Genomic DNA, 12,202 nt, shown 5'->3' on the forward strand with positions numbered 1-12,202 from the left:
GTCTAGGGGTCCTCCAAGATTTCTTTCTGGGAAAATGGATATGTTTATTCATAAGGTATAAGTAAGTAACATGTAAATATTGTGGGGTTTTTCACTAAGAAAGCCCAGAGCAATATACTTTATCAATAAAACACATATTTTAAGCCTTATAGTTTCCACATTAAACAAGAATTCCTTTCCAAATTAGAAAACATTTTAGTTGTATAAGTATTATTGGCATGTTCAAAGAAATTTTTAAGTCAATATATACCCAATATGTAATACCAAGTTTAAAAATTTTTAAGAAGATTGACGCCAGGACAATTCTTAAAGTTTACATTTAAACTGGAATTAAGGTAATCCGTGGGTAATTTTTTAATCCTCCCATTATTTGGCTGTAATCTATGAGTATATTTTAGCACCTATAATAAATACAGTATTACAATGAGTGAGTAAAATAATGTACAATTTATGAAAACATTTCTAGCCTTCTAAAGGCAGCAGCTTTAACCATGTTTAACCACCACAATGACTCCCTTTGATGACCCAGTATCAAGTTTGGAAATCCCATTGAATACCCTATGAGACAGTACACATTTACTGTGCCAACATGGTTAATGAACACATGTGGGATTAAGTGAAGGGTGGAAAGATAAATGGCTCGGCGAGCCTCGCCTTTCTTGTCTCTTGCCTTTTGATCATCGGACCAGTGTGTGGCTGCCTTGCTTGCTCTGTGCCTCAATTTGCAAGCTACACAACCTGTGGGACACCTAACCCATAGACTGTGTCACTTTAATTTGAGGTTCCCGCAAGACCTGTATTGCCACACTATTGGAATTTATATCTCTTGAGCTGGGGACTACCAGACCCTGTCATCTGGCTGACTGTTGGTGACCTACCTGCCTTGTTGTTTGCTATACAGAGGACTACCCAGCGGCCTTAAAAACTTGAAGAACTGCCAGTGTTTCACAGCTGTCTCACCAGAGTGAGTTGCACTGTGCCATTTATACTGCTTTATAGATTAATTAACAGTTTATTTCTTATGGTTTCTATATCTACATAAATACATATATAAAATTATTAGTGTTCTGGTTTTGTTTCTCTAGAAAACCCTGTCTAACATACCCTATTTAGGAAAACATGTCTGCATGTGTTCTTATGGTCAATAACTTTTACTAAGTGTGTATGCTTGCCTCAGTGAGATTTAAGTGCATGCACTTAATTGGGGAAATGTTTGTAAGAGAGAAAGTGCAGAGAAGACCATGGAGGCTGGAGGATCACTCAGCTAAGACGCCAATCTTACCCTGAGAAAAGGAACAAAAAATGAGAGGTAGGAAAAACTTTCTTAAATGTCAGTGTAACCCAACAGATGTCCAGTAAGTTGACCAGGTTACCTCAATACGAAATCACCTATTAGAGAACCGCCTCCTTTATCATAGACAAATTCCTATGCTTCGTTTATATACTAGTCTTGAATTGCGCTTTGGCTAGTCCTGAGAACTCCAGTTCTCCGCACAAACATGCTGATGCAATTTAGAAGCAATGTTTCTTCCTTGTCTCATTAAGCTCATTGTGGTTGGAGTGGAATTACATTATTAGGTTTTATCATGTTGTTGTATTTTTATATATGAAAATGTGTTCATGTTTTCTAGTAAGATACATAGATATATAGGATGGTTTTCCTTCTGGATTAGGTTGAAAGAAATGTTTCCTCATTAGTGACATTCTTATGTGTATTAGTTACAAATGTTCCCAAACAATATCCTGCTCCTGTTTCCTGGGGGCTTTCATTTCATTTCCTGAAGACTGTCTCACAGAAGGCTCAATCTCTGTAGTGGGTGCTCAGGATCAAATATGCACAGGAACCAGACTCTGAGGCAGGTACAGATGAGTTGCCAGGGTGGGTTTCCTGTTGTGCTCACGGAATTCTCAATCTCTTATTTACCCCTAGGGAACATCTCTTTATTATTATTTTCCATGTCCTGAGACCTATGAATTCAACTTTCTCACTTCTTATAAATTAAAATAATCCTGTGTGAACTGTTTGCCTTCAGAGATCCTCACTTCTGTCAGAGCCGATATTCATTTAAGAGAAAGTATAGAAACTCATGACCAGAAAAGAAAGCGTTACCTGCAGGTCTGAAGGGAGTGGTCTCACTTCATTAAGAAACAAACCCTAGACAAACGTTTGCCCTTAGAGAAATGCTCAACTTGCCATGCAGAGGCTGCCAGTGAGAGAAGTTACCTTGTATAATGTTATGAATCCTGTAATTAGGGAAGAACTTTTTTCTCTGCTTATAAGCAATCTAGGCCACATGCAGTAGGCTAACCAGATTTTGCCATTCAGTGTGTTTTTTAAATACAGCTTTCACCAGAGGTCCCATCAAAAAGACTGATTTTGAGGACCTCACTGTGTGAACTGGACTTTGCCTTCAACACACCTGATGCAGGAGAAAAGACCCTGAAACACTCCTTTGGACTTTAACCAGAAGCAGCCAAGCTTGAGAGGAAGCAGAGGATTACTATCCTCAGGTCCTGGACTTTGGATCATTGGGCATTGGTTCAAATCTCTATTGCTTTGATTTTACACAATGATAAACAACTTGGAACTTCCTTATACTGGCCGTGTTCACATTTCCTTTGCTGTCTATGATGTCTCAGTTCAGAAAATGGTTTTGCCTTTTCCTGTATGTCACATCCATATTGTTTTCAACAGTGTTCTGCCAATGAAATTTGGAATCCTTATAAGTGTACTTTTAGAGGTGGGGGGAGTGGGGAAAATGAGCAGCAGATATTAAGGGCTCAAGTAGAAGGAAAATATTTTGAGAATTATGATGGCAACAAATGTACATATGTTTTTGACACAATGGATGTATGTATGGATTGTGATAAGAATTGTACGAGCCCCCAATAAAATGATTAAAAAAATAAGTGTACTTTTAGTGTAAAAGTCTACAGGAATTCAGATTCTACATCATTGGCCAAGTTGTTATTGTTCTTACAAATACCAAATTTACCATATAAATTCTTACATTATTTTCAAGCTGATAATGCTGCCTCTATAGTGGACCATAAATGTATACGTATACCTTAGATGCATGCAAGTATCTTGAAATTACATTTGATCAAAGCTCTCACCTAAGAACAATTTGTTCTTCTCATGTGACTCTGCTCAATACTCAATCCCTCATTCATGGATCACTGCAATGTAAGTAAATGGCAATGTGTGGCGAACAGATTAGATGGTGGCCAGTTATCAGAAAGAATAGTGTCTAAGGTCTTAAAGCCTTGTCCAATGACAAACATCCCTCTAAGTTAGCGGTTCTCAACATGTGGTTCGTGACCCCTTTGGGGGGGTTGAACGACCCTTTCACAGGGGTCACCTGATTCATAACACTAACAAAATGTCAATTATGAAGTAGCAATGAAAATAATTTTATGGTTGGGAAGTCATCACAACACAGATGCTTCAGCGAGCATTGGACACATGGGTTTCAGTTGGACTGGGATGGGATGTTCTCTTAATAAAATTTTACTTCGTGATGTATAGCTCTTTCTTATGCATCTGAGCATCTATACTTTCATATTACTAGACAACCCAGCCTAACACCGCTTCCCACCACACTGGTGTCAAGTGAGGGAGAAAAGGTGTATCTGACATACTGCTCTTGGAGAAAGGCACATCACAAGGAGTCTGGAAAGATAATCAACACTTCCCTGACAGCGAGCCAATGTTATATTCCTGTAGGAATTTGGATTTTTTGGTGGGTGTGAATCTTATTTATAATAAAAGTTTCATGTTAAACTTGTAAAAAAGAGTGTTTACAAGGCACAAGGCACACATATTCTTTCTGAACTAAAGAAGGTCAACACATTTAAAACATGTAAGGAAACTTAGTAGACTTGTAGTCACACTTGATATAAAAAGTTAATGTGATACTAAGAGCTTTATATTCACGGGGAAGGCATGACATGCATGCCCCTGAGAGAAAATTCCACTTGATTATTTAAGAAAGTATTCCCATTACTGAGCCCAAAATATTGGACTAGCACTGATGAGAATGACTTATTTCTGTTTAATAAAAATATTCATACCTACTGAGGCCAGATTGTTAAAAATTAGCATCATCACATGACTATAGAGTTTCCTCTAAGAAAGGACGAGCAATGCCCATTCTTCCAAGAAGTCCACAACCACCTCTCAAACATCTACAGTGTCCTATAACATCCCATATATTCTGGTTCAGCAAGGTACCATGCACTCCAATATGAAAGGAGGGAAGATGGCCATCCTGGGAAATTGAGACTTCACATGGGGATTAGACACATGGGTCTGTATTCTACTAAGGATTTCCATCAGGGTTTAGCTCATCCCTTCACTCACTAGACTCACTTACTCACTAATTACACGCTATCTCAAGTACTGCATTCTTTTAGCACAATAAGCTTATCTCTGCAGTTTGTCTGGGACAAACTGCAATCTCGCTCCTTTCTATATTTATGGTTCAGAATAGAGAACAGTCAGAACACATAACATAAGCCAGACAAATGATCAAAACTAAAACCCCGATTCCACATTCAAATCATCTCTTTCATTGGAGGGGAGAAATTCACCTCCTTGCACAGGACCAACCAGAATATTTATCAAAATATGAAACAGAGTGAAAGCAAGGTAACAACTAGGCTGCTGTGCTTCTTCCATGTGGGCGTTGTTGCTTCTGAACTAGATGGCTGCTTGTTTATCTTCAAGCCTTTAAAACCCCAAACGCTATATATATCTTTTGATAGCCGGGCACAATCAGCTTTCTTCACCACGTTTGCTTATGCACACATTTGTATTCAGTGATCATATCAGGAAGGTGGGCACCCATTGATATGATATTTTTTTCTTTGATGTCTGATACCTGGTCCCTTCTACACCTTGTGACCACAAAGGCTGGTGTGCTTCTTCCATGTGGGCTTTGATGCTTCTGAGGTGTTGAAGGGATCAGGTATCAGGCATCATCAGAACAAAAAATCATATAATTGTAAATGAGGGTGAGTGCAGACTGGAGACCCAAAGCCCATTGGTAAGCAACTGTACACCCCCTTACTGAAGGGTTGCAGGGAGGAGACGAGCCAGTAAGGGTGCAGGGTAGCAACGATGAAACATAGAACTTTCCTCTAGTTCTTAAAGTGCTTCCTCCTCCCACTATCACGATCCCAATTCTACCCTACAAATCTGGCTAGACCAGAGTATGTACATTGGTACAGATAGCAACTAGAAACACAAGGAATCCCAGACAGATGACCCCTTCAGGACCAGTGGTGAGAGTGGTGATACCTAGAGGTAGAGGAAAGGTGTAGAAAGGGGGAAACGATTACAACGATCTACACATAACCTCCTCCCTGGGGGATGGACAACAGAAAAGTGGGTGAAGGGAGAAGTTAGACAGTGTAAGATATGACAAAATAATAATAATTTTTGAATCATGGAGGGTTTATGAGGGAGGGGAGAGTGGGAAGGGAAGGGGGAAATGAGGAGCTGATATTGGGTCTCAAGGGGAAAGCAAATGTTTTGAGAATGATGATGGCAACAAATGTACAGATGTGCTTGACACAATGGATATATGTATGGATTGTGATAAGAGTTGTATGAGCCCCCAATAAAATGATTAAAACAATAACAACAACAACTAGGAAACACTGCAGAATTTCTCTTTTTCCTTTTAGCTTCTCATTAGCCATTGGAGAACTTCTGGTATGAACTAACAAAGTAGCAACTCAAGGCCCTGGATTTATGATATCCTCTTGAAGAATTCTAGGTGACTAAAAGCTGACACATTACCTCATGAAAGAGATGATTAATTGAGGGAATTATGAAAATTTCTGTAGTGTTTCTGTTACACACCTACATTTCAGTCACTGTATGGTTGCACTCTTGAGTATTTTGTAGCTTCATGGAGACAGGCCATGTATTGAAAAGAGAAACAGCAAAGTGAAAGATAGGTAACAATAGAATACAGATATCATCAAAAGTTTTCCACTCTGAGACACAAAGCTACTGTAATGCAATTATTATAGACCGCTCCCTTCAAAAAGTACCTGGATATTCACATGAATACACACTAAGGTTACATACTGAAAAAAAAGCAGGAAATGAAAGTATCCCAATAGCATGCCCTTCTATTTTCTGATTGAGAAACTGTAGTTAGATTCCAGTTTTCTTATAAGTTGACTGAACTTAAATACATAGTACTGTTAAACTGTGCAAGGATCCTAGGACTTATACACTAGGCTTTGAGATGGTCCACTCCAAGATTTTTTCCCATTTGCAGACATGGAAGGCAATTAGTTGAACATGATGTGGGACTCTCTCCGTTGTGGGACTGAACTCTATGACTTGTCATACATTTGTTCCCACATTTTTTCAGGACAGAAAGGTCCCTGGAGAAGGACATCATGCTTAGTAAGGGAGAGAGAGGCAAAGAAGAGAAAGGCCTTTGACAAAATGGATTCGCACAGGGGCTGTAAAAATGGGTTCACACATGGGAACATTTGTGAGGATGGTGCAGGATAGGGCAGTGTTCCTTCTGTTATATAAAAGGTTTTATGAGCTAGAATGGACATGATGACACCTAACAACAACATAGAAAAGGCTGTACTCTGATGCTAACAGTTCACAGCATAGCCAACTGAATATATCATACAGTGACACGAGCTGCCATGGTCACTCTACAATTCTGCTATGACAGTGTAATGTAGATATAGATCCAATAAGTCTTTCAAGAATTTCGTACACAGCAATGCATCAGGTGACATATTTTAAAGTCTCCACAAGTCTAAATTCCATTCCTTTACGATGAAAAAAAATCCCAAATGTAGTGCTGTCAATTCTAACTCATTTTGACCATGTAACAATGAGTGAAACTGCTCATTAGTGTTTCCAAGAATGAAGATCTGCATGGGTGCAAACAGCCTCATCATCCTCCTTTGACGTGGCTGGTATGCTTGAACCACAGAGGGTATGGTCAGCAACCAATCAATTAAACCAATGAATCAATAGGGTCTCTTCCATACAACAGTTCATGATAAAACATTGCACTTATTCAGCCACTACAAATTTGAAGCAATTTCCAAAAAAGATTTTGCCACACTAGCTTTTAGTCCTCTTGTCTCTTTTAAGCAGATGTTGCTTCCAATTGAAACAGGTGAAGAAAGTCACCAACATTAATCACAATTTCAGTATTGCTCAAATGGTAACTTGTTGAACTGGGTCAGCATGCAGGCCCATGTGTCTACAATTAAATTCCTGGCAACTACATTTCTGTTCATATGCCTATAGTTGGTTATTCTGTCAGTCATAAATTACAATTACAGAGATGATCTAGAGGTCTTCTGTGTAGTACAAAGAGGAAACAAAGAAAACAGCCTATTCAATTCAGACAACTAGAACTCATTTCCCTGGAAAATCCATGAATCTCAGATAATACTGCTTACCTCAGGCCCATTTATCTGGCTCTTGCATTATTAGGTTGATTGAGGTAATATTAAAACCCAGGCAAAACAGACACAGCATTGAACACATCAAAACAAAACAAGACCAATCTGTTCTGAGAGGGCACACCATTCCAGAACCAATGGAGTTCTACCCTGGACACATGAGGTGACTGTGAGTTGAAAATGACTCCACAGCAATGAACAAGAACAAAACCACAATGTTAAATGGTTATCAATTGTATGAGAAATGCAACAGAGATGGAGCTTAAGCAGTAACACATGCATATTTATATTAGGGAGCTTGTGTACGGATTAACACAATGATCACTCACTTTAAGACACACTAGCCCATGAACCCTGGCTTGATAAAAAAAATTCTAACAACATAGAAGGGTTCTGTGATGAGTTTAAAAATGCACATTTAAAAAAAAGAGAACCTGATGCAAAGGGCTTAAGTGGAGAGCAAATGCTTAAAAACTGATTAGGGCAAAGAATGTACAGATGTGCTTTATACAGTTGCTGTATGTATATGTATGGATTGTGATAAGAGTTGTATGAGCCCCTAATAAAATGTTTAAAAGAAAGATTATAGTAAACAACAACAACAAAAACACATTTAGGTTTCAGTTGCTCAGACTTCCATTCTCAACATAAGGGCAAAATAAAGCTCCATTGTCACTCACCAAATGAAAAGCTCATTAGCAATTAGTTTACATGAAAATTCCCACACTGGAAAAATAAATGGATCATGAAGAAGCACTAGCAACAAAGTAAACCAAAAAGGGAATAGTTACAAGAAATGCAAATGAGGACTTTCAAGTTTATGATCAATATGGGAAGAGCCCAAAGCCACCATTCCAGTCCCAAAGGAAAATGCTGACCATATTGAATTCAGAGTACTGAGATCACAGTGCAGGGTTTTGTTCTGTTGTACATTAAAAAAATAATCAGTCATTGAGCCAATTCTGGCATATAGCATCCCATATACACTATAGAACAGCCCCTGTTTGTTTCTGAAACTGCAGCTCCTTAAGGGAGTAGGAAGCCTCATCTTTCTACTGCAGAGCAGTTAGGGGTTTGAATTTCTGAACCTGTGGTTAGCAACCAAATGCATAACACACTACATCACCATGGGTGCATAGTATTGCTATGAATTGGAGAAAACTAGATGGCAGCTAACAACAAGAAAGGCTTTCTTTTCAATGAGTCTAGTTGATTGGTCTACTTAGCACCCAGAATAAACAACTGTCCTAAAAATGAGGGGAGGCACACATAGGTATTCTCTCACCTGATTTCTACTGTGTTATCATGCTGTGTATCTGCCTATAGGATCCTTTGGTCTAGTGGTGGTTTTCATCTTGTGCCATTAGTCGTCTAATTAATTGAATTCATTGAAAACAGTGATTTGAAGGATGTGATGGAATTAACTAAGGGAATAGCCAAAAAGAGTTTGTTCCAGGAGGGGACAATATCTGACCACAGGGGATCAGGAAAGAGTATATTTCATGTTTTAAGGATAGTCAAATCTCAGGATGATCAGATAAATATTAATAAGGATGAATGGTGTCAGAAAGGTATGATTGAGACTTCAATGAAGAAATGAATACAAAAAGACTGAAGTCAATAAAAAGGTAGCATGTTCCAAAGCAACTGTCCTCCACAAACTGATTAGTTTCCAAAACTGTCACACACAAAAATTTCTTGCACTTCACAAGAGTCCACAAAAATGTGGATTTAATTGCATTTAGCCTAAATAACAATAAATGGTAAAGAATAAGGCCTGGATTGGTCCACACATAACTCCCTGCCATCACGTCTAGTACAACTCACGGCATAGCTATCAGAGTAGAGCTTCCTATAGGACTCCCAAGCCAGTGTATCTTTACTGGAGCAGGCAGACTCATCTTCTCCTGCACATTTGCAGCTCAATGTGTAACCCACTGGACAAAAGGGCTCCTTTGTTCATATATTATACACATTACCCAATCAAGTATCAATACAGGAACACAAGAAAGGCCAACAGAGAAAGATAAGCAGCCCTAGAAAAGGCCTACCAATTTGTAAGGGAAGCTAATTCATGACACATCAGGCTCTGACAGCAAGTACTCACACTTTAAGGTGTGGGTCCCTAAATGGAAGTTCCTGAGTAGTACCAACTCATCAACAGCTGAGTGCTCAGTTACCAAACAAAAGATTGGAGGATGAAGACAACACAGAAGTACCTTAGAAGAAAGATATGGCAACCAACTCCTAAGGTTAGCCACTGAAAACCTTACAGCGTATAGTTTTACTCTGGAACCACATACAGTCACCATATGGAATTAAGTGGTAGGCAAAATGACTGATATTTATCAAATTATTATCTAATTTGGAGAGTCTATTCCTATGCAAAAATAAACTCCAAATAGATAAACATAATTATGATCATGTAAAACTATACTACTTTAGAATTTAAAAAATAATGACAGCAGGACAGAGAAAAACTAAGATGAAAACATAAGAGGATAGACTGAAAATTTCATCTGTATTAACATTCAAAACAATTTACCAGAAGGCAACAAAAAAGAGTAAGAAGATATGCAATGGATGCATGTATATGATTGTGATAAGAGTCGTACAAGCCCCAAATAAGACAATTTAAAAATAAAAAAGAAGATACAAATATCCTGAGGCAATTTTACAAAGTTTATAAATCTGCTGTAAGTTGTCAGAGAAAAATAAACTAAGTGTGCAAAAATATGAGAAGTCTTCTCAGTAGTAGTTTTAAGAGATTTGAAGTACAAAATCAAACTAAGAAATCACTGTACACGTGGATCACAAGCCCTTAAAGTACTTCATCAGATAAGCAAATGGAATAACTATACATGCACATTTTGGGCAGGAAAATATATTAAATACTTCGGCTCTTTTAGTAAATTTTAACTTGGATATGATGTTCAACTCAACAATTTCCTCTCACCAGAAAGTGATTTCCCCAGAGCAACAGAAGTTCAGAAAGGAAATGACGAGAATAATGGCAGTAACATTCACAAGAGTAAAATTACATTTGAACCACTTGAATCCTTGAAGCGCTACAATAGGTAGGTATAGCCTGGGCCAATCACACATTGGAAACTTGTGTTATGAGTCAACACTGATAGACCAAAGACAAAACAACCAACATGTGAAAAACTCAAAAGCATTCTGAAGAAAATAAATCAATGAGAACCCAGACACAGTTTATCATGGAATATACAGAAAGCTCAAAAGAGGCAAAACTAAACTGCACAGTTTATGGATTAAGACATGGGTGTCACAGTTATGAATATTTCTTGGACATAAAATAGTCTCATGGGATAGCTAGGTTACTTGTCTTAATATCATCCAAGCTTTTGTTTCCACGCTGAACAGCAGCAGGAGCTGGTGTGGGAGCTATCCGGAGCCATCCTTGTCACTGCTGCGACCCCCGCACCCGCTGCCACCCTGACTGAGCAAATGACCCTTCGTGGCACCCTCAAGGGCCACAACGGCTGGGTAACGCAGATCGCTACCACGCCACAGTTCCCCGCCATGATTCTGTCTGCTTCGCGAGATAAGACCATCATCATGTGGAAGCTCACGAGGGATGAGAGCAACTATGGCATTCCCCAACGTGCTCTGCGTGGTCACTCTCACTTTGTGAGCAACGTGGTCATCTCTTCTGATGGCCAGTTTGCGCTCTCAGGCTCCTGGGATGGAACACTACGTCTCTGGGATCTTACAATGGGCACCACCACACGCCGCCATGTTGGCCATACCAAGGACGTGCTGAGTGCGGCCTTCTCCTCTGACAACTGGCAGATTGTCTCAGGCTCCCGAGATAAGACCATCAAGCTGTGGAATACTCTGGGCATTTGCAAGTGCACCGTACAGGACGAGAGCCACTCTGAATGGGTGTCCCGTGTGCGCTTTTCGCCCAACAGCAGCAACCCCATCATCGTCTCCTGTGGCTGGGACAAGTTGGTCAAGGTGTGGAACTTGGCTAATTGCAAACTGAAAACGAACCACATCGGCCACACAGGCTACCTGAACACTGTGACAGTCTCTCCGGATGGATCCCTCTGTGCTTCTGGAGGCAAGGATGGCCAGGCCATGCTGTGGGATCTCAATGAAGGCAAGCACCTTTATACCCTCGATGGAGGAGACATTGTCAATGCCCTGTGCTTCAGTCCCAACCGCTACTGGCTCTGTGCTGCCACTGACCCCAGCATCAAGATCTGGGACTTGGAGGGCAAGATCATTGTTGATGAGCTGAAGCAAGAAGTGATCAGCACCAGCAGCAAGGCCAAATCACCCCAGTGCACCTCTCTGCTGATGGCCAGACTCTGTTTGCAGGTTACACAGATAACCTCGTGCGAGTATGGCAGGTGACCATCAGCACCCGGTAGAAATGTGTGGCACAGCTTTTTTGAAATTCAAAGACTGGCTTTCTGAAAAAAAAAAAAATATATATATATATATATATATATATATATATATATATATATATCAATCATCCAAAAGTGTAATATTCTACATTCTACTTTGGAGAGTCATGTCTGGGATCTTATCAGCTGTGAGTGGCCATCTGAGATAAATTATTGGTCTTTACTCAACTGGCATTAAAGTGAAAGATAGAAGTCAAAGATTCAATGAAGAATCTAGTCTACAGTATCGAGTCTGGTTTCATCTACCCTGAAACCAGAACTAGATGGGATTGTGCCGGTTACCATGACAGATCATTCTA

General features: G+C 39.5%; 1 protein-coding gene across 1 annotated transcript; it reads left to right on the forward strand.

Moving 5' to 3' along the window:
- The first annotated feature begins 10,924 nt into the window (after positions 1 to 10,924).
- Positions 10,925 to 11,847, forward strand: LOC142427796 (small ribosomal subunit protein RACK1-like). Its single transcript, XM_075532922.1, has one exon. The coding sequence runs from the start codon at positions 10,933 to 10,935 to the stop codon at positions 11,845 to 11,847; it is 915 nt and encodes a 304-aa protein (XP_075389037.1). The 5' UTR covers positions 10,925 to 10,932.
- Positions 11,848 to 12,202: the final 355 nt, after the last annotated feature.

This window comes from Tenrec ecaudatus, chromosome 15 (assembly GCF_050624435.1).
Source record: "Tenrec ecaudatus isolate mTenEca1 chromosome 15, mTenEca1.hap1, whole genome shotgun sequence".
NCBI classification, from domain to species: domain Eukaryota; kingdom Metazoa; phylum Chordata; class Mammalia; order Afrosoricida; family Tenrecidae; genus Tenrec; species Tenrec ecaudatus.

What these genes read in the sequence shown, in the direction of transcription:
- LOC142427796 (XM_075532922.1), top strand. Translation starts at nt 10,933, where the DNA reads ATGACCCTTCGTGGCACCCTCAAGGGCCACAACGGCTGGGTAACGCAG.